Source organism: Notolepis coatsorum (assembly GCF_963971535.1).
Source record: "Notolepis coatsorum genome assembly, chromosome: 17".
NCBI classification, from domain to species: Eukaryota; Metazoa; Chordata; class Actinopteri; order Aulopiformes; family Paralepididae; genus Notolepis; species Notolepis coatsorum.
In genome coordinates this window covers 47,111,529-47,135,478 of record NC_140181.1, presented here as the reverse complement: position 1 = coordinate 47,135,478, position 23,950 = coordinate 47,111,529, and the positions used below count along the sequence as shown (strand labels likewise).

The following is a 23,950-nucleotide window of genomic DNA, read 5'->3' as shown; positions in this document are numbered from 1 at the left end:
AGGGCCTTGTGAATCGAAATTGATTTGGGTAATCCATGCCGATCGATACCCAGCCCTAAAATCAAGTGAGGATGACTATATCCAAACAAGGCAGCCATTTTGCTCTTATGTCATGCTCAGGTTGGGATTCCTTTGTATTCCTTTCCGCCATGTTGCCACCTTGGATGGGAACAGGGTGGAAAGTAATACAAAGGAATCTCAACCTGAGCATGACATAAGAGTAGAATGGCCGGCCATGTGAATATGGTCAGTGGCGGTGTCCTCACTTCCACCTCACCTCCTTGGAGGATAAGCAGGATATATGTAGTCTCTTCTTCCACCTCTGACCGTCTGGGATTTATGGTTGGCATGCGGCGCTTCGTCCCTACAAGCAGTACATCACGTCTCTGTCTCTCCGCCCCACGTAGCCACCATCGAGCACGAAATGGACCTGCGGCACAAGAACGAGATTCTGCGCGTGGAGGCAGAGGCCCAGGCCCGCGCCCGGGTGGAACGGGAGAACGCAGACATCATCAGGGAGCAGATCCGCCTGAAAGCAGCAGAACACAGACAAACTGTTCTGGAATCTATAAAGTGAGTTGGAGGGACTCTCTGTCGTGAGTGAATGGTCACAGTAGTGAGACCACCGTTATACTCCCTAGTTAGAATACTACTGTGCTGCTTTACTCCCGCAGCTGGGGTGAAGGGATGGACAGGATGCCTCAGTTGTAAAAAGCTTTTAATTCTTTCTCCAACAGGTTACAAACCTTGAAACAAAACACACATTCAATCAATAACCACCACAACACTACCATCATTCTTAAAACAAATCGCTTACACACATCCACTCACCAGTTCCAACTCGTCTCCCTTCTCTGCTGTCAAATTCCCCGCAACTTCCTGTTTACTACTTTCACTGACACCACGTGACGTATCTCGACCAATTACAGCCCACTCCCCGCAACGTCCCTGGATCACATGTGAATTAAAAATACATCTCCATTCACAACTTCAACCAAGCATACAGTGCCTCCATACATCCGAAATGAAAACATAATTATAATCATAGCTCAACTACCACTAATCAACATTCACATAAACGCACAGCATAAAAAACAACACTTAACATTACTTAGTTATTTACAACACACAGAACTAAAGTGCACCTAAACTCCACCACCACAATAGAAAGCTGCACAACTACCTACTAGTTAGAATACTGCCTACTAGTTGGAATACTGCCTACTAGTTAGAATAATACCTACTAGTTAGGGGGAGAATGAGAATGAATATGGAAATCCAAATGCATTGGTCTGTGTAAAATTGTTCATCAGAATGTAAGTTATCATTCTAATCTAACCACAGTGCTATGAACTAAGGCATCGTCCATCGGCCACTGAGCCCAAAATTGTGATTTATTTTCTTTCATTCACCGGTATATTCTGCAGTTAAATCAGTATGACTAGTATTTTAAATATTTTTAGGCTCTAGGGAGGAAAAGTAAGGAAAGACCAGATGGGAAGGTGATGATGGGCTGTGAATGAGCTCAAATGTGCAAATAATAAAAATAGTAATTGATATCTAACATATGTACATACATACCGGTGTATATATATATATATATAAAGAAAGTATATAAAAAATTATGGTACCTTTTTATAGGAATATCCCATAAGAAGACCACCCAGATGTTCACTGTGGACATCGTTATGCCAATTTGGTAGACATCACTCAACCCTACATACCTGTACATCTAGTATCATTCTGTCTTTACTACTTGCTCTCTTTGGACCAGAACCCAAGTATGGAGCAGGCTATGTGGCTGTCATAATGGAGGCAGTGAGTGTAATAAGTATGTTGTTTATGGCAGGACTGCAGGAGCAGTGTTTGGGGAGGGCTTCAAGGCCTTTGTCTCCGACTGGGACAAAGTTACAGCCACGGTAAGTCAGACCTGTCAAACGATCACACTTACACCATACAACGCTCACCTTGGACAAATAAAATTTCCTTTATGGAAAGTCTACATACTGTATGTGGCGTGCTTAATCGTTTTCTGTCACATACACTGAGTAAAATGACTGCTTTCTAACAATAATTTTATTGTTTCTAATGTCCATAGCTCCGCCATTGTTCACCAGATTGCAACACATATTTTTGTAGACGTTCGTTAGATATAATCACGAAAAATCATTTTCACGTCAGCCCCTCCATGTTAGACAGGAGCTGGTGTGAGCTGGGTAGTGTATTTTTTAGGGCTGACCTTCGAAGCTTTTTTTGGCAATCGAAGCTTCGGGGCCGAGCTTCGATTTTAATTCGAAGCTTCGACATTTTTTTTTTTTTTTTTTTTATCTTATGTTGTGGGGCTTGTACAGCACTTTGTTGTTTTTAAATGTGCTCTATAAATAAAGTGGGTTGGATTAATTAATTAAGTAGCCCCTTTCGTGACTGAGCCAACAAGGTTTCACTCGGCTGTGTGATTTAATTCAAGGTGGATCTCTGTTGTCGTTTGAACAACATCAGATTTCATGGGAACTACCAATCCCCCAAATCAAGAATGTTTAAGATGAATGAAGTAAGATTTTGATTATTTGAAATATGGCCTGTGTAGACTAAACTATGCACGGAATTATGTCAGTCTACAAGGTCCGGATTCTACATGGTCCGGCAATGTAGACCTTGTAGACTCCACTACAGACCAATTATCAGTGAATGTTCATGCATTTTTAAGAAGGGCAACTTCCACAAAAAAACAAAGAACTCACCAAAACATCTCAGTAGCACCTTATCTAAATTTTATTTCCTATTTTTTTTTATTCATCCCAGTATCTTTCTTTCTTATGTGTGGAATTCTACAAGGCATGTAGGTGTATATGTATTTGAGGATGATATCCTTCAAACAGGCAATAGTGATGATATAATTTGGGCAGTGCTGAGCTGGGTTACTTTCCTCCAGTGTATTTGTCCCCCGGCCCCACCCAATGGCCCCATATGCGCGCGCACACACACACACACACACACACATTTACATTTAGTCATTTAGCTGACGCTTTTATCCAAAGCGACTTACAAGTTCTGTACGAAAAGACAGCAAGAAGGGTACAACTCTATCAGCTGAGTAACAATGTTTATCAAAGTGTTGCGTGTTACAGTGTAGGTTCGTTTATTAGGAAAAGTGCATGACAGTAAGGTTAGTCACGGTTAGATTTTTTTTTCTTTCTTTTTTTTTAATCATTTCAGATAATGGTTGAAGAAGTGAGTCTTTAGTCGACGGCGAAAGATTGGATGGGATTCGGCTGTCCTAACTGGGATGGATAGTTCTCACACACGCACACGCACACACACACACACACACAAATCGAAGTAAAAAAAAAAATTGAAAAAGCTTGTGCCATCGAACGAAGCTTCGAAGTATTTAAGACAGCCCTAGTATTTTTATGAGATTTTTACGTCCCTGGGTCTCCTCTTTCTTAGGACTACAACAGTCATGACGGCTTCCTTTATTTGCGTCGAATTCATCCGGTTTCCGATCCAATGCGCTGAGACTTCTATAAACTCATATTTCGCTAATAACACTTAAAATCATTGGTAAACAAAGGTAATGCTGAAAATATACACTTTGACTGCTGTTTTGATAGGGTTAGGGTCTTTACATTTGAAAAAGAAACGCAACATTAATTAACACATTGAGTGCCACTCCCCTTCCGGGAAGTGACCTGGCCTTGCCAACCATTAACCCCATGTAAACGTAGTTGTAGTTTGTAGAGCTAAACCTACAATGGGGGAAATAAGTATTGAACACATCAGCATTTTGTCCCGTAAATATATTTCCAATGTGGCCATTCAAGTGAAATTTTCACCAGACTTTGGTATTAACTCAGGGAATCCAGACAAAAAATCTAAACATTAAAGTCCATACATAAATAAAGTGGAATGTGTAATAAAGTGGAATGACATAGGAAAAAAGTATTGAACACACTAACTGAAATTAATTCAATACTTAGTGGAGAAGCCTTTGTTTGTAATGACAGCTCCAAGGATGCTTTCTGTGTGATGTAACTATCACACGCAGTATTCATGTGTGATTTTGGCCCATTCCTCTACACGGATTGTCTTTAAATCTTGAAGATTGCGGAGGGGCCTCTTGTGAATCTGGATCTTCAGATGCTTCCACAAATGTTCAATTGGGTTTAAGTCAGGTGATTGACTGGGCCATTCCAACAAGTTGATTTTCTTTCTCTGAAATCAACTGCAAGTTTCCTTTGCTGTATGCTTTGGATTGTTGTCATGGTGGAAGGTCCACCCACGTGTCATCCTCAGCATCCTGGTGGATGGCAGCAGGTTCATCTCAAGAATCTCTCTGTACATGGCTCCATTCATTGTTCCTTCAATGATATGAAGTCTGCCAGTACCAGGAGAGGAGAAGCAGCCCCACACCATGATATTTCCACCTCCAAACTTCACTGTTGGTAGTGTTATTCGGGTAATGTGCACTGCCATTTCTCCTCCAAACATGGTGTGTTGTGTGACAGCCAGAAAGTAACATTTTGGTCTCATCTGACCAGAGTACATGCTCCCAGTAATTCACTGGCCTGTCCAAATGTTGTTAGGCAAACTTTAAACAAGCTTCAACATGTCTTTTTTTTTCAGTAGTGGAGTCTTGCGGGCTGAGCGTCAGCGTTTCCGTTAGCCGGTAATTACCGGTATTTGACCGGCAAAATCTGTTGAAGTCCGACATATTTAATCTCTCCGGTCTTAATGTCCGGTGAAAATAATTCCCTCTAAGCACAATTTGATTATTTGAATTGTATTAAAATAGGCTAAAATTAAATAGCCTATGCGATGAACGAAACAATCATTACATTTGTTTCATCGTTGCTTCACCAAGCAGGTATAATAATGTCAGCGAGAGCTTAGTGCTGGGTTTTGCGAGTGCATGTGTAGCTGCAGAGCCGGAGCAGCAGCGGCACAGTGCAGTACTCTAATTCAGCCATTGGCAATTCAGCTGTTGGGTGGGGGGCGCTGTTGAGCGGTCCCCAGATAGAGCCAAAAAACAGCTGAATCTGCTGCTCTGCAGCGCCATACTCTTTGCAAATAAGTCGTTGCGAGGTGGAGAGAGTCATCACGCAAACCCACGATAATGTTGCCGTCTCTCTCTGCCAAATTTCTCAGTTCTTCGCTTGATATAATTAATACAAATGTCCAATATAACGGAATTCGTTAGCTCATAAAAATGTGATTATAACAGACTGCTGTTTATTAATGTCGGGCGACTGCCCACAGACACCTATTTGATTTAAAGTCGGCAGCAGCACGGAGTCTCGGGACTTATTTTATTTGGAATATAATGATTGTATACACAAAAGTAGCCTAGTTTTAAGTTAAAATATTATAAATCTACATGCCTTGAGGATGTCAATTATTTTTAAGCTCAATAAACTCTGACCGGAATTTCTCTCATTTGACCGCTAGATTTAAATCTACCGGACCCTGAGACCGGCAAAAAAAGATTCTAACAGAAACCCTGCTGAGCGCGCACAGAGGCCATGGCGGTCGAGTGCATTGCCTATGGTCCTTTCTGTCACAGTTGTACCTGCTGCCTCCAAGTCTTTCTGGAGCTCTTTCCTAGTGGTCCATGGCTCTCTGGCTACTCTTCTAAGTATCCTTCTGACTCCCTGATCAGAAATGTTGCAAGGAGCACCTGTGCATGGCCGGTTGATGATGGGAGTGATGTTGCTTCCACTTAATGGATAATGCCCCCAATGGTGCTTACTGGAAGATTCTGAAGTTGTGAAATACGTCTTTGGCCAATTCTATTTTCATGATTTGCAACAATCTGTTTGTGAAGGTCTTGAGAGCTCTTTGCGTTTACCCATCATTTGATGTTTCTTGTGTGGCACCTTGGTAACAATTTTTTTTTTTTTTATATAGCCCATCAATATATTCTAACCCAGTTGACATTATTAGCACAGATAGGAGGTAGAGTTGCCTCCTAATTAGTTTTGGTTTTCAGCTAGTTCCTTGCCTTTCCTTGCTGTGGTGTGTAGTTGTACTGCTTTTTCTTAGTGTCCAATACTTTTTTCCTGTTTCATTCCACTTTATTACACATAATTTTATTTGCATATGGACTTTAATGTTAAGATTTCTTGTCTGGATTTCTTGAGTTAATACAAACGTCTGGTGCAAATTTCGCTTGAATACGCTCATTGGAAATACTGAACAAAATGTTGATGTGTTCAATACTTATTTCCCCCATTGTATATTTTATAGTCTAATAACGCTGTCGAGTCTCATTGAGCTGCTTCTGGTCAACGTGCATTTCCGTTTTACCGTTTTGAATATGAACATAGTCCGGCCGCTTCTGAGCAATTCCAGGGAAAAGACACGAAAACAGCGTTTGTGTAATTCAATAAACACGTTGTAATTTTTCGCCTGATTATCGGATCTTCCTGAAATCAACGCTAGATCATCACTATTATGTAGTAGTAGTAGTAGTAGTAGTTTATTCAGTCATCATCTCACACAATACAATATACACCATCATTTAACTTGTGTCTGAAAAAGAAAGTGTTACACTCTTACCATTAAGGGACAAAATTGTCCTCTTGAAAAACGCAATAAAAATATTATATGTTGAAATAATTTCATTTATTTCATACATCTTTTAATCAACTTCAGCCCTGATCATAACCACCAAAATCTGTATTAATTTAAAAAGATTTAGCCTTTAAATGCCTGTGTGTGATGGAATCACAAATTATTGTAAAGAAAACACAAAAATATTAATATTTTCAATATATCAAATGCACATTTAATTTTTCTGGGGGGATTATTACAGGCTAGCATATGTCAATGATTAGCAGCAACACTGATTTGTATGGATTTTTTTTGTTTTTTTTGTAATGTCAGATTGAAAAAAATACTCACACTCTTACCATAAAGGGACAAAATTGTCCCCTTCAAAAACGTCATAAAAATATTATATGTTGAAATAATTTTCCACTTTTCTTTTTTTCATAAATCTTTTATTCAACTACAGCCCTGATCATAACCACCAAATATTCAATACATTTTATAATTGTAACCCGTTAAATGCCAGTGTGTGTGATGGCAATATTTTCAATATATCAAATGCAAAGTGGAATTTTCTGGGGGGGATTATTACAGGCTAGTATATGTCAATGATTAGCAACAACACTGATTTCAAAGGATTTAAATTTTTTTTGTAATATCAGATAACATAAAATACTCTGCCAATAAATGCCAGTGTTAGCTAGAGACCATGAGTATCTATGCCAAAGTTACTCATAAAGTAAAAAGGTACTGTATAGTTCAAGTCTCCTTGATAACAGAGGTCAATGTGAACCCACTGCTCCCATGACCTCATAACATCACCTCTTAAAGGGGAACTATCTTATAAATGGCCTTTTTGAGTGTTTAGCATTGTTTCCTAGCTATGTGAACTTATATTAATATGATCTATGTCAGCTATGTGAACTTATATTAATATGATCTATGTCTCAAAATTCTCATATTGGCGCATTCTTCCAATTCTCCTCTCACAATATTCACCCTCACTGAACTGAGTCGTTTGAAATGTGCGCGATATGTGATGTCATATAGTCACTGCTGCATGTTAATGTTGAGATAGACGACGACGCTCCGCAGTGGTTTAGGAGCCGCCCTGCAGCCCAGGCTCAAAACAGCTCGAAATCTTGAGGTAGAAAAATGCTGTTTTTGAGGACTTGATTAGAAATACAAAACAATGAATTAAAAAAAAATATATATTACAGAGGTGTTCCATAGACTCACAGGAATTGTGTAAAAGTGCCCAAATAGTGAAAGAAATAGTAAAATAGTTCCCCTTTAACCCTTTGCTAGTTTGTAGTGCAGAGTCCTATTACCTTATTTCACACTAGAAATTAATACAACATCACTTTGAACAAGAACATGTTTATTTTTCAACAAAAAACAAAACATTCAAACGTGTGTGTGTGTGTGTGAGTGAGTTCAGTCTTTGTAACAGGTGTGGCAGTATGTATGTTTTTTTGTGGAAGTAGCCCTTCTTAAAAATGCATGAACATTCACTGATAATTGGTCTGTAGTGGAGTCTACAAGGTCTACATTGCCGGACCATGTAGAATCCGGACCTTGTAGACTGACATAATTCTGTGCATAGTTTAGTCTACACAGGCCATATTTCAAATAATCAAAATCTTACTTCATTCATCTTAAACATTCTTGATTTGGGGGATTGGTAGTTCCCATGAAATCTGAAGTTGTTCAAACGACAACAGCGATCCACCTTGAATTAAATCACACAGCCGAGTGAAACCTTGTTGGCTGCGTCACAGTCACGAAAGGGGCTACTTAATTAATTAATCCAATCCACTTTATTTATAGAGCACATTTAAAAACAACAACGTTTACCAAAGTGCTGTACAAGTCCCACAAGATAAGATTAAAAAAAAAAATTTAAAAAGAATTGATTTTTTTCCTTTTTTTTTTTCTTCCTCGAAGCTTCGAATTAAAATCGAAGCTCGGCCCCGAAGCTTCGATTGCCAAAAAAGCTTCGAAGGTCAGCCCTACTATGGCTATCATTAACCATTCTTTGGACATATAAGCCCTATACACTCAAAATGTTCATAATTAGCTAGATTCAAATTGGCAAACATTGATGTAACATATTGAGATAGTGTTGAGCTGCATCTGAAATTATCTTTAGCTTTTCAATGGTGTACAGACAGTACAGTACTTGTATGGCACTTGTATGTGGTGCCTACTGCTGACCTTGACCTTGAGCCTTGAACCACCCCAAAAAGGTTTTCGGGCTGAAGGGGTTAAAGGGGACATATTATGGAAAATCAAGTCTTTGTATGGATTTGGCAGTCTGAAATGTTAATTAGGCGCTGGGGGAAAGACATAATGTACTCCTTGCTCTTTGGCCAGGGTTTACCATGCCTAAACAAGCTGTTCAGAATGATTGCCCTTTGTGATGTCACACAACTCATTAAATTATCTTCAATTAATCAATTGGCTTTGTCTTTTGGAGCCAGGAACACCTACCTAATTTACATTTACATTTTGTCATGTAAAGCGACTTACAAGTTATGTACGACAAGTCATCAGGAAGGGCACAACTCAGCTGAGAATGCTAATGCAGTTTGTAAACTGGGTGTGGGGTCATTATTAAAATATTAAGTATATGCTACACCCACCAAAATGTCAATATAAGGGAAGAAAGAGGTGCTGGAAAAGAAATACTTAAAAATAAGATTCAGCCTAGTTTCTTTACAAACAGGGAAAGTGCCAGCCTTTTGCGCCGCCACTAGGGGCAGAGTGGAGTGTGAGTGAATGACTGACTAAATCAGTGATTGAATGTATGAATGAGTGAGTTAGTGACATTGCATCACATAGATGTGCTTTACATATAAAACATCTTAACAAACACATTCAACAGATTCAAGGAAGTAACATAATTGTTGAAAATATGCATAATATGTCCCCTTCTTAAAATGATGGAACGCCATACATACAGCCTTGGTTTGATGTTTGTCTAGTGACCAATGTCTGAATACCTGTGTTTTCCGTGAAGGTTGCCGGCTTGACCCTGTTGGCGGTAGGAGTGTACTCTGCCAGGAACACCACAGCCGTGGCCGGCCGTTACATAGAGGCCCGTCTGGGGAAGCCCTCGCTGGTCCGAGAGACTTCCAGAATCACCGTCGGGGAGGCCATCAAACACCCCATCAAGGTAAAGACGGATTCTATTCATACTCTTTGATGTGCAGTAGAGTTTTTCATAAGTGAGTTTTGTTAGGTCACCCCGCCTAGTTTAACACCATGTTATTGCTGCTGCTGAAGTTTCCACTTTTCTCTTGACTTGTAGACAACCAGACGCCTGAGGAGCCGACCCCAGGATGCCCTGGAGGGTGTGGTGCTTAGCGTGAGTGATTTCTATGTGGTTTATGGACAACCTCCAGCCTATTCTGCATAATGATATTCGATTGAATACTATTCAAGGAAAGACTTATTGCACTCTTGATGTCACACATTAGGACCCCAGGAAGACTAGAGGCTCTTTCATGAGTCTCTAATGGGGATCCTTTAATAAACATAAACATAAACATTCTGCAACTTAAAACAGATTGGTTCACATTTATAAGAATATATTGGAGGCAGGACATATTGGCTAGCATTGCTAATGCTAACTAAAATGCACCAATAATTTGCTTTCAATATCTTAAAAACCAAAAGACTGATGCAAGTGGTTCTTGGATAGAATGAAATGGCCGAATGTTTGTGACAAATTGGATACACTTCCTAAAAATGGGGACTATCCCTCAAATGCACTCATAATCTCACTTTTTCTAAAACACTGAGTATGCTGTGCTCTTTGTGTCCATCATACAGCCCTCTCTGGAGGAGCGTGTGAGGGACATTGCCATTGCCACCCGTAACACGAGGCAGAACAAGGGCCTGTATAGGAACATCCTGATGTATGGACCACCTGGCACTGGCAAGACGCTCTTCGCCAAGGTAACATTTGTGCCTCGGCATGGGTTATATTATGTCTAGTAACTGTAGTAATATCCTACAGATATATAAAATGGCAGGTCAAAGCCTTGCATTTCTGATTATCCTTTTCATCCTTTTTATTTTTTATTTGAGGAAATAGTGTGCATTCATTAAGAATATAATTTTGCTTGTGTGGTTGTAATTCTACACAGTAATATTGCAGTTCATTTTCTACATCATATTGATATATTTGAGTCATGACTAGCTATACCACTGCTCTATTGTTTTCCAACGAGTACTTTAGTTCTTACCCTACTTTTCAGAAATTGGCTCTGCACTCGGGGATGGACTACGCCATCATGACAGGTGGAGATGTGTCACCCATGGGGCGTGATGGAGTGACTGCCATGCACAAGGTCTTTGACTGGGCTGGCACAAGCAGGCGTGGGTAGGGGCACTTTTTTTGTCCAGTAACATCACAGCAGGAGTTATATATTTCAGACGAGTATCTCTTAGTCTATGCTAGGTGTAACTGAGGGGTACAATTCCCTGACTGTATTGATAAGTATGGTATCATTAAACCACTACCGCTTTATGTACTTTAATTACTGGCCATACAGTACATGATATATAAATATAATGAACACTTCCCACAATGAACCGGTTCTACACAAAGTTGTCTTTAAGTATTTATTGCAGCAAAAGGTACATAATACTTCTCTATTATACTTTGAATGCGCTTATAAGGCAAAGGAATGTGCGTAGGCAAATCAATAATGAATGTCCATTCTCTGGTTACGCAGGAGGTAATTATACAACCTGAATCTTAGGGAATTATATCTATGGTACACTAGTAATATATAGCGGGAGATACTGGAAGGGTCCCCCCGGTTGTAAGCCAGCAGGGGTAGAGGATCTGTCGGTAGTAGAGAGTCTGGTCAACGATGACTAAGGAGACTCCAAGTACAGGAGACGGTGCAATAGCCTCTTGATCCACAGACGAATACAGCTGTTCTCCGTAGACTGTAGCTCCACAGTGAAGAAAGCTAGCCGGCCTCAGGCTCTCTGAGGCGCCGACTCGACTTGGCTCCTCACAGGGTAAATCCAACACGTGTAGGCGTCGGCGATTCTCCGCTCCATAAATCACAGGACCAAAACAAATATAATCCAGCCGCAAAGGGCTATGTAGTCGTCGGGTAGATTAATCCAGTGTACATGTCCACACGGTTCTCGTCTAGGTCTCCTCGGGTGAAAGCGCCATGAAAGCAGCCCAGCCTGGATAAGCACTCTAGCTGATACGAGGAAGCGTTGGTGATGCTGGTCACTGTAGAAATTTAGCCGCACGATACACTATACACAAATAGACTATTACTGACTTAATAGAAATATGTCGCACTCGACGGTATAGCGCCAAACTCTGACAATTCAGTTATTAATTCGCACGCGGTCTCAATGCTCTATTTTGGGGCCAAACAGGCCATACTTCACCGCACGGAGTATCGTGGGTGAGGCTTCAACTTATTGGGTAACTCTTGACTTCTGACTAAGTAAGACTAAGTGCTTCTGTATTCACCTGCGCCATATTTATATGCACAGCGAACAAACTAGTGCCAACCTCATTTCTGTCTCGTAGCCCTGGGCAAGGCCGGGCATGTCCAGACATGTCTTGACGGTGACTTTGAACCTGACTCCGGAGGCATGGCTCTGGCGCCTGTGGACCGCTGTCCAATAGGAGAATGAAATATTATGGTCTGGGCTAAAGGGATATTCCGTGTATATGTACAAGGAATATACAAGGGATATCAAACGATATACAAATACTATGCAATATATATCAATCAATAAATATATATATTCGGTTTAATCTGATCCTTTGTAACACTAGGGGTATAACGGTACACAGAAGCCACGGTTCGGTACGTACCTCGGTTTTTGGGTCACGGTTCGGTGCGAGTTTGGTACAACGGGGAAAATATATATAATTATTATATATTTAAAATCATTATAAATATAATTATTTTCTATTAACCCTTTGGTTGCCATTCACGAGAATTCTCGTTTCTGTGGCCCAGCGGTTGAGTGCCGGAAAACGAAGATTCTCGTTTCTGTGTCCTATTTCCTTTTTTTCCCGATATTAATAATATCCTATTCCATGTCACAGAGCTGTATTTTGCATGGAAAAGGCATATTGGGACTCCGAAGGTGCAGTACCGGCCAGATTCTGGTAGTGGCGCTGTCTCGAGAATGCAGTAACCCCTGTTGCAGACCTGGTGTCACACTGTTTACGCTCCGGGTGGACTTTTCTGTTAGCCTGAAGCGAGGGCTTCACCAGATCGCATGGGATACTTTTTGGGACACCGGATTCATTATGCTGTATAAGGTTATGGCGTGTGCCAAATGGACTTATGATCTACCAGATGGCGATCAAATAATTGGAAAATTCTTTTTGGAATCCAACCGGCCAAAGGTAAGAGCAATTTGACATCAATTTCAGCTTGATCGTGCAAGGATTTCATAGCCATACCCCAGATAACGTGTATGTTGTGGTAATAACGAATGTCCTTATGTCCTACACTGATCCAAACGATCAACCGAGGGATCACCCAGGAACTCCTCCACCCCAAAAGACGACATCCCTACCCAGACCAGTGCACACACACACCAAAAACACACCTAACAAACTACCACCCAAAATCCAAACTAACCAACGTGCCCACCGCACACCAACACCAAATGTCTGTCGCCCACTACCGAGCCCCCATTTATGTTACGTGCCCCCGTGGGGAGACGCAACACTAGGCCACAGACAGGATAGGTGAGGATGCAGTGACACAAAACACCATAGACAGATTGTAAAATAACAATATTTATTTTACACAAATGAGATCAGCAACACAGAGAGCAAAGAGGACCTACCAGTGAGCACCAAATAATATCAAAATGAAACAAAAGCCCCCCCCCCCTTTACAGGCGCGGACGCCCCAAAGTACAGGAGGTAGTGCTCACTCTAAGCTGGTGTCTTTAACAGTAGTTCTCCTACGTGATGCAGATGTAGACCCCAGGGTATCTTTCTGCCCTCAATGTCCCTGTGTGCGAAACAAAAGATTAATAACAGGAAACAATCACCATAGGCTGGGTGACAAACAGATATACAAAGGATTAGTACAGAAATGTACAACAACACAAAAAGATACAATGCTATATAGACCAAATAACTAGAGCTTTGACCAGCTCTCACACACAATGAGCTCACACAGAGCTTTGACTAGCTCTCACACAAAATGAGCTTACACAGAGCTTTGATTAGCTCTCACACAGAATTAGCTCCCACAAAAGAGTGTGTAACAAAGAGTGTGTACAAAGACACCAAGAGCTCTACTTTACCACATCAATGAACCAGAGAGCTCTACCTACAAAAGCACCAACACACTAGAGCCATAGTTACCACCAACACAGACCAAACGAACCAGGGAGCTAACTAACACTGAAACACAAGGGGTATTATGAAGGGAGTGGATGTTGATTGCTGAACGAGTCTCAGCTGCCGCTGCACCGGGGTGAGTGGGTGATTGACCAGCTGCTGCTGCAACTGGGAACCTGGGGATATGTAGACACAAGAGGGAGACAAGACAACAACAAACAAAACATGCCTATATACACAACAGATTACATACATTACTCCCATATATATATATACATAAGGACACAGTCCGTAACACCGTTATTGGCAATCAATTAATCACAAACGACCCCCCCCTGCCCCCCCCTTTCATGCATTCATGATGGAACATAATACCGATCATATGCATTTGGATTTTTAACTGTAGTGTGTGTAGGGACGAAACGCCAATGGATTTAACGTTATTAGCGGTGCGCCTTATAAATAGCCTCACATGAATTATCCCAGATCATTCCGATATAACACTCATATTCACCATGGTATAAAACGGGAACGTATCGATGGAAAAATTATTTCATGGCATATTGAACAGAAGGTTCATACTGTCAATTGACAATGATATTGGATCCATAGCTATAATATAAAATATAGGTTTAGCTCTACAAACAACGTGACGCACAGTGAACGTTTGTAATGGAAAGCTGGCCTGACAACAGCGGCCCCGTCTAATGGCCGGCACCCAATGTGTTAAGTTATACTTAGTTTCCCATAGGCTTGCCGTGGTAGTCAGTGAAACCGGTGTCATTCTGTGTTCAGGCTTCCACTGAGTAAATTAATTGCCTACCGCCCCCACGGTGTATGCTTGTTAAGTTTCAGTTTCACTTCTAGAGTAGATTTAACTTCACGTGATAGAAATATTGTGATAGAAGAATAAGTCTTTATTTATTATTACTCCGTGTCAGTGTAATAGAAGGAAACCCATTTGGGATTTGGTGCACAGTCTGTGACGTCACGGTATTGAGAATCATACCGGCGGGATTTCGAAATACCCTGGTATACCGTAATACCGCCCAAGCCTAGGATGTACCGAACCGTGGCGTCCATACCGTGAAGTCGCGGGACGAATACATGTACCGTTACACCCCTAGTCTACAGGGCTGTACGCTAAGTTCACTAGGGGCACACTTGCCCCTAAATGAGAAATTTAGGGGCAAAGAATATTTTTTAGGGGCACATTTTTTAATAACTATTTTACCATTGTAGTGCAAAAAAATATGTTCCTGCCTCATTACTGTGGTCCTTTTATTTAACATTTAAGTGCGTTTGTTTTCAGGTTTGTATCTTTTATAATGAACCAACTGAGAAAGTGTGTAAATCACTAATAGAACAAAAACAACAAACTGTGTGTGTGTGTGTGTGTGTGTGTGTGTGTGTGTGTGTGTGCGCGCGCGCGCTTGTAGTGCTCCTTGAATGAGATCACCACAACACACACCATTGCATTAATCAGGAGGACAAGAAACTCTGCATACCTTTGTTTCACAATGAAAAGTGCTTTATAAATAAAATGAATTATTATTATTGTAAATAACCCCATGAAAGGTTTAAAGTGATCAATGTGTTGGGCCGTTTATAGAGATCTATGCCAATTAATGTTTATGTATATCCGGGACTTTTTTTTATACGAATTGAGAGGCCTACTACGGTATTTATATATGTGACTTTTATTTTGAAAACCGTGTTGCGACGCAACCTTGTTTACGTTTGCGCTTTTGACAGTGAAATGTTCAGTTCAACTTAGCTCGAAGGAAAGACTAATCAAAAAGCTTTAATTGAGGGGCGGCTACGTGGTGCAGTGGGCAAGGCGCTCACCACAAATACTGGAGACGCTGGGTTCGCCTGTTCGAGCCCAGCGCTCCACATTGCTTTCAGTTTAGCTGGTCGTCCGTACTAATACACATTGGCAGTATTAGGGGGTGGGAAACTGATGGGTGGGGATCGGGCGTTGTGGACAGCGACTCCTACAGGTCGGTTGGTGCGCCTGCGCAGTAGAATCAGGAAGCGATGGGGGCGGCGCCCCTCCAAAGCGCAGACCCCTGGCGCTGAAAGATCGCGCCGCACAGGTGAAAAGATGCTACTGCTGTTACCTCGAGTATCGGAGGGGACTCGTGCTATGTATGACTTAGTCCACATTGCAGCCGGCTTGTGGGAGGCAAGAAACGGCGTTCGAGACGGGAGGGTTGAATTGGATGATACGAAATTGGGATGGGAGAAAAAGTGGATAAAAAAAAAAAAAAGCTTTAATTGACCCATATGAGGCTCTTACGGTGGGACTTTGATTGTTTAGAAGAGGAATGTAATACTATGCAGAACGAGAAATAAACAGTGATTTTACCAGCAGTAAGTTGCAAGCCACTTTCATACGGGGAACCGTGACAATTATTAGTATTATCTTATTTGCATATTGTCTCATTATTAGATAGATAGGTTGATACTTTATTGATCCCCGGAGGGAAATTTAAGTAGACAGTATTTAAGTATTGAAAAACGTCCTGTGGGCGACTCACCTAATACATGGCTGAACGTTAGAAGTGTCCGTGTCCCCGTCATTGTAATCATCACTGCCAGATCAGACTTAATTTAATCGGCTATGGTCTCTTATCATCTCTCCACATCGGACGTGGTTATCATGAGATGGACTGATATCCGCTCCGTTGTTCTTGCAGAGCAAAATTAGCGGCTTAAACTTATTGAAAGTTCTTCTTTGACGATGCAACATTCAGTTTCGCTTAGATTGTTCGCTAGGAATTATGGGATTTGGTGTTGGATGTATGGACTCTACGCAGGCGGGACATGGTATTTAATTGCACGATAGACTACAACTACCAAGTTGCGTGGCCCAGATTCACTCCACACGCAAATCTTTTTTTCCACACAGGCTATCGCAGTAAGTTCATTCATCGCAACAGATTTTTTCATAGCACCGGCGTGACATTATGTCGCACTGTACAGCCCTGGTTGTAGGCTAATGTTTTTTAAAGAAAATTATCCAATTTGTATGGATTAATTTAGGAGTGAAATGCGAATGAAGGGTTGAAATCACTACTCGCAAGGTTGCCCCCAAATATTATTTTCCACTCGCACGAGCCAAATTAAGGGGCAATTTGCGATAATCTCGTCGCAGTGTACAGCCCTGGTCTATGCGCTTACCGCCTTCTCCAGAGTCAGACAAGACACCAGTTTCCTCTCTGTGTTCAGTAGAAAGCTATCCGGCTGCAAGTTAGCCTAGCTTAGCACAAATGAATGGAAGCGGATATGGACCAGCTAGCCTATGGACCAAAACACCTGTCCCGGAGTTTTAAGCTAGGCCAGTGGTCTGTATCTGCTTCCATTCATTAGCCTTTAATAAAGGAAATTAGTAAGTGTATTTCACATAATGTTGGCATATTCCTTTTTAAAGGTGACCTTTAACGTATATTCAAGCCCCTGACCTCATTCTCTCCTCTGTTCTCACATCCTCTCCAGCCTCCTGCTCTTCGTAGATGAAGCTGATGCATTCCTGCGCAAGAGATCCACCGTGAGTCGAGCAACTTTGCTTTCCACACGTTCCAACATGTTATGACGTTTTTCCGAATCATATATTCATGACTCATGATTTTTGCATTGCAGGAAAAGATCAGTGAAGACCTCAGAGCCACGCTCAATGCATTCCTTTACCGCACTGGAGAGCAGAGCAACAAGTGAGTATCTTACATTATTCAGTGCGCGCACGGCGGAGCGTGAAAAGGTCATTGACATGACTGAAAAGGTTGCTGGCTGTGTGTTTTTTAAGTAATGCCATTTTTTCTCATCAGGTTCATGCTGGTGCTGGCCAGTAACCAGCCAGAGCAGTTTGACTGGGCCATAAATGATCGTATTGATGAGATTGTAAACTTTGCCCTGCCGGGGTTAGAGGAGAGGGAGAGATTGGTGCGCCTGTACTTTGACAGATTTGTGCTGGGTCCCGCCACCACAGGGAGACAGTGAGTATACTCATTTCAACTGATGACTAGCTTCCCCCATGTTTGAGAAGTGATTTAACGGAGTGAGCTAAAATATGGGTCCGTAGGGGAACTTGCCAGTTCCAAGTTGCATAATGAGTTATACAGTGTATGCTGTCCTGACAGCTGATCATGCTGTCTGAGTCTTACATATTGCTTTCATGGAATGGCATCAGAATTCCTCGAGGAGTTGTATAAAACCTACCGCAGATGACACTTGCCTGTTGGAAACATTGTTATATGCAGATGATGTGAGATGGTGGGAAATAATTTATGATCTGAGGCTTCACTTACATCCCTCCTTTGTGTGCACTCAACAGGAGGATGAAGTTGGCTCAGTTCGACTATGGACAGAAGTGTTCAGACATCGCTGCACGTGCAGAAGGGATGTCTGGTCGTGAGATCTCCAAACTCGGTGTGGCCTGGCAGGTGAGTACGTAGGTCGTAGGGCCAGTGAATTTGTTCCAACTTTGTTAGATTGAAAGTAAACATTTCAATCCTGTGTTTTTTTTCTTTTCCTCACGTCAGGCTGCGGCATACTCTTCAGAAGATGGAGTTTTGACGGAAGCTATGATTGACTCAAGGGTTGAGGACGCAATCAAGCAGCATGCTCAGAAAATGGACTGGCTGCTGATGGAAGCAGGAGATGGTGTCGGCAAGACCGGAGTGGTTCTCCCTAAGGTGGCAAGTGCCATCGGTTTCACAGCTGGTCAGGAGGCTGCAGGAGAGGTGGCCCCGGTCATCCAACAAGTCCTGCCGGTGGTGGAGGCATTGATCGCCAGCGCCCAGGCGGCAGCAGTGGCTGAACCAGTGAAGGAGATGGATGCGGCTGCCATCATTGCAGAGGCAGCCACACTCGTTAAAGAGGCTGAGGTCGCTACGCCCGTAATTGCTGAGACGACCGCAGCCGTCCCAGCCCTCAAAGAGGCAGAAGCAGTCGAAACCATTGTGGAGACGGCCACTGCTGCCCCGTTGGTGCAGGAGGTGGAAGCCATCAAGGATCTAACTGAGGAGATTCCAGCAGCATCTGTAGTTCCGGAGACCATTGTGCCTGAGGTGAAGGAAGTTGATATAACTGCTGAGGTCAAAGAGGCTGAGACTGTCCCTATCTCCACTGTCCAGGAAGCTGAGGCTGTTGCCGTCGGTAAAGAAGAGACCATTCCAGCTGCTCAGGAGACAGAGGCCACAGAGGTCATCAAAGAGGCAGAAGCTGTTCTAGGGGAGTCGGAAACAACAGCCTCTGCGGCAACTGATATTGTGAAGGAGGCAGAGGCAATTGTAACCAATGTTGCTCAAGTGGCTGAGGCTGCAGCAATTATTGCTAAGGATGCTGAGGTCATTGCAACCGATGTGGCTAAGGTAGCTGATGTTGTTGTACCTATAGCTGAAGAGGTGGAAGCAGCAGTCACCAAGGAGGCTGAGGCCGTAGTAACTGAGGTTGCTAAGGAAGCTGAGGCCGTAGTAACTGAGGCTGCTAAGGAGGCTGAGGCTGAGGTTGCTAAGGAAGCCAAGGCCATTGTAACAGAAGTTGTTATGGAAGCTGAGGTTGTAGTAACTGAGGTTGCTAAGGAAGCTGAGGCTGTAGTAACTGAGGTTGCTAAGGAAGCTGAGGCTGTAGTAACTGAGGTTGCTAAGGAAGCTGAAGCTGTAGTAACTGAGGTTGCTAAGGAAGCTGAAGCCGTAGTAACTGAGGTTAAGGAAGCTGAGGCTGAGGTTGCTAAGGAAGCTGAGGCCATTGTAACAGAGGTTGTCAAAGAAGCTGAAGCTGTAGTAACTGAGGTTGCTAAGGAAGCTGAAGCTGTAGTAACTGAGGCAATTGAGGTTGTCAAAGAAGCTGTAGTAACTGAGGTTGCTAAGGAAGCTGAGGCTGTTGTAACTGAGGTTGCTAAGGAAGCTGAGGCTGTAGTAACTGAGGTTGCTAAGGAAGCTGAGGCCGAGGTTGCTAAGGAAGCTGAAGCTGTAGTAACTGAGGTTGCTAAGGAAGCTGAAGCTGTAGTAACTGAGGTTGCTAAGGAAGCTGAGGCAGAGGTTGCTAAGGAAGCTGAGGCTGTAGTAACTGAGGTTGCTAAGGAAGCTGAGGCCGAGGTTGCTAAGGAAGCTGAAGCTGTAGTAACTGAGGTTGCTAAGGAAGCTGTAGTAACTGAGGTTGCTAAGGAAGCTGAGGCCGAGGTTGCTAAGGAAGCTGAAGCTGTAGTAACTGAGGTTGCTAAGGAAGCTGAAGCTGTAGTAACTGAGGTTGCTAAGGAAGCTGAGGCCGAGGTTGCTAAGGAAACTGAGGCTGTAGTAACTGAGGTTGCTAAGGAAGCTGAGGCTGTGGCTACAGAGAATGTGAAGGAGGTTGACACTATGACTACTGAGGCTGTTGCAAAGGAGGCTGAAGCCGTAGCAACAGAGGTTGCAAAGGAGGCTGAGGCTGTAGCTGAAGTTGCTAAAGAGGATGAGCCTGTAGCAACAGAAGTTTACAAAGACACTGAAGCTAAAGAGGCTGCTGAAGTAACTAAGGAGGCAGACACAACTGCTGCTCTTGTGGCTCAGGAGACGGACACTACAGCTAGCAAGGAAAGTGATGTTTCTAAAGACTCTGAGACAACTGAAACTCCAGCAACCAAGGAGGCTGTCGCCAGTGAAGCAGCTCCCTCTCAGGAGGCAGATGCCAGTAAAGTTGAGAAGCCAGCTTCATCAGATGATAAGGGAGACGGTGACGATCCAAAAGACCCCCCTAAGAAATGGTTTAAATGGTAAACCAGGTACTTTGTTTAGAGGAGTATCAGAAATATTGTACAGATTAATGTGCAATCATTGTGATTGAAGGGCTATTGGTATTCCGGAACAGTTGTGCTGTATTGTAAGATTGTTCTAAAGGAAGAAATGTTAAATAAGTACCTTGAGTCCCCTCTGCTCCACTATTACCGCTATTCAGTCAGCTGCTCATCTAGCATTGCCTTAACTCTCTTACAGTAACTCTTGTCACAAGTGCAACATTATGCAGGGGACAAAGCCTAGTTATTGATCTCACAAAAATAAATGTTTGAAGTGAACTTCTTTTAAATTCAAGGTTAAACGGTTAAGACTGTGTTGCGGTACATAGGGTGGTGGAATCTCATGCCCACAACCTGTGATCTGCTTCAATCTCCCCTGAAAACTAAAGTGAAAATGAGACATCAGAGGTGTCTGTTAACCCATTCGTTGCCGGAGCTTATATCCATCCTTGTAGCCTCTCTGCCAGCTCTATTTGTCTATGGAGATGTTCACCTTCTTTGCAGGGCTATAACTTTTTTAATTTTATTGCTAAATTGATATTACTATGGCCCATTCAACATCAATTATCTATCGTTCAGGATGTAGGAACGTTTGACTTTTTCATTCACACATTCATACAATAATACGGTCTAGAGTATAAATGTTATTGTTTTCTGCAGTATTTCATAGAATGTGAGATATAGCCATAAATGCATATCATCAAATGCAGTTTGATACCGATCGACACCAGATAAAAAATGTCAACTGTACATGATCCTAGACGTGTTGACTGATCATCTGCGGTTGACCGGGGGGGGGGGTCGTTTATAATTCCGTGGCCGACGTTAAATCATTTATGTAGTATGGGTGATATATAGATCAGAGCAGTTTGTATCGAAAATGATAAAGAAAAATGCTGAAACTCACCCCAGTCTCCTCCGTTGGGTGATGAGCGTGGAGCAAAAAGATCGCTATTATGGGATGTTGATCTAGGTGATCCAGTTCCGGTTTGTATAATACTAATATACGTCCAATCATGTTGTTTATTGAGTTATGGCAACGGATCGATATGCACGGTGTCTGGATAGAGTCACAGAATAGGGGACGGACTAAGCACTTCCGGCCACTTCCGGTTTTGGCAACTCGCCGATCGGCCACCAGGTGGCGGTATTGAAGCGTTGCAGAGTTGAGCGGAGTCCTACAACACCAGCAAAGACTCCATGGGTGAAATGTGAATACCATGACGAAAATATGAAATATTGATCTCAAAGATGCCGTAACCCGTCATTGGCAGATTACGCATGGCGAGGAATGACGTGTAAACACGTCATCGGCGGAGAAAGGGTTAACATGGAATTCTGCACTGACCATATAGAAATTGAAGATTGTGGTGGGTCTAAGTTTATTTTGTTGTTGTTGAGAAATTTCAACCAATGGGATGAAGATATACATTTTGGGAAAGCAACACAGAATCTGAGCCCGGGACGCAAGCTTTTGCATCTGTCCACCTTCCCATTATGAGACGAGAAGGTGCACTGATGAACAAACGGACCAGCATAGTTAATGTCCACACATAACGTGGAGGAGTAGGTTGGAGAAATCCACCAGGAACTAAGTGTGAGACGGCATCTCGACCTGAGAATTCACACGGTGTCTTTCAAGGTGACAATGAATGCTAGTGTGATTTAAATGTTTGAAATTGTATGGAAATGACTGTGCTTCTAAATTAAATGTTGTTATTCACTGCAGTATGTCACTTTGGTAGACGTTTTGCTTTTCTTTTTTAACCACACATAACTACCTCTCATACTTATAGTTTCACATCATTATATATTCCTCTTTGAAAAAGAGACCCACTTGGTATTGCACTTTATGTACATTTCAGCATCACTATTATGCGTTAACAGTATGATTTGTATACCAAGTTTTCAAAATGACATGATTATGAATACCTGAGATAGGCAATATTGGTGGTTTTACTATTCCTAAAATCGGAGGTACTGTATGTGCTATTTAAAAGTGGAAAAATGCTGTACCAAAGTGAAATACTGTCTTGGATGTTCTCAATGCTGTTGGAGCTTTAGGCTTGTCACATTGTAGACCATATTTGGAGGCCCATTTTCACTGTAATAAATTGTGTCTGTGTGCTATTGATTTTTGTCGTTTCACAACTTGTCGATGTTTGTGAACTTTATTTTTAAACTTTTGATTAAAGCACATAAACCCAACTATAATGTTGTCAATAGGACTTGCCTTTAGCTGTTCTAATGGTGTTAACAGTAGCCACCGGCCTCTGAATAGTGCTCTAGAATTCCATGATAGAATCATGAGGAAACCCTTAATTAAAAGGGAACTTAAAGGTTTAGTGGCTAGTAATACATAATGGCCCGGCCTGGTGAAAAGTAAACCTCTTATGAGAACAATACGATTTCATATCCGCCGACTCGAGAGGGAGTGACTCAATTAAAACATTAGGGGTCACTGTTGTGCTTCAACGGCACTTTTAATAAAACAGACATTTCATCCTCACAACAGCAATGTCTGGACAGAGGGGGAGGGTGACTTGGGCAAGGGTTCCCTCCGCTGATAGGCTGGTTGCTCCTGATAAAGAGTGAGTGAGGGCATTGAAGATCCAATCGCGTTATCAGAAGAAGTGATATTGGACACGGTAGAACCAGGAAGACGAGGGAAGCGCTGAACTGGTCTTTTGAACTGGCTGGCATGAATTTCGCCCCCATTTTTCTAATAAACTACAAGAACACAGCAAGGAGAACCCCCTGCCCACAAGCACATGCTCCTCCCCTCCCCCTCCAATATTTACAGGTAAAATTAATACATTCATTTTAATTCACTAAGTAACAAAGCTAATTCATCTGTGTTTTTTTTTCTTTTTTCCCCAGTTTTTTTCTCTGCAGAAACCACATGGTTCACATTCAATCGTCAATTAGACTCGTCCTCTGTACCATATCTATAACCTCTCCATACAGTCCCATCAGATTTTCTATTGATAAACGACTCACACAAAAATACCCCCCCCACATACCCTTGGTAGACTTGAATCCAACTTGCCCCCATATGTATAACTATTTACAGAAGCAGCAATCTAACCATTTTCATCACAAAAAACTCGACTCCCCCCTCCTCTTCCTCCCTGGCGTTTAACCTCCCACTCGATAGAGAGAAAAAAATAATTAAAAACCCTCTCCACCCAAACAGTCCCTCCCACTCGGAAAAAAACACCCCACTCAAACAAAGTCCCTCCCACCCCGTAGAGAAAAAAATA

At 42.2% G+C, this 23,950-nt stretch overlaps 1 protein-coding gene across 1 annotated transcript in view; it reads left to right on the top strand.

The window, feature by feature from the left end:
- The window catches only part of LOC311244380 (uncharacterized protein), a 33,723-nt gene extending 10,835 nt beyond the window's left edge, over positions 1 to 22,888 (top strand). Inside the window, exons 6-16 of the mRNA XM_084333845.1 lie at positions 408 to 573; positions 1,850 to 1,919; positions 9,572 to 9,727; positions 9,863 to 9,919; positions 10,387 to 10,512; positions 10,815 to 10,939; positions 17,414 to 17,465; positions 17,558 to 17,628; positions 17,743 to 17,910; positions 18,249 to 18,357; positions 18,457 to 22,888. Coding sequence (XP_084189971.1) covers positions 408 to 573; positions 1,850 to 1,919; positions 9,572 to 9,727; positions 9,863 to 9,919; positions 10,387 to 10,512; positions 10,815 to 10,939; positions 17,414 to 17,465; positions 17,558 to 17,628; positions 17,743 to 17,910; positions 18,249 to 18,357; positions 18,457 to 20,670 — 3,314 coding nt within the window. The 3' untranslated portion in view covers positions 20,671 to 22,888. The remainder of the gene's footprint in view (positions 1 to 407; positions 574 to 1,849; positions 1,920 to 9,571; positions 9,728 to 9,862; positions 9,920 to 10,386; positions 10,513 to 10,814; positions 10,940 to 17,413; positions 17,466 to 17,557; positions 17,629 to 17,742; positions 17,911 to 18,248; positions 18,358 to 18,456) is intronic.
- Positions 22,889 to 23,950: the final 1,062 nt, after the last annotated feature.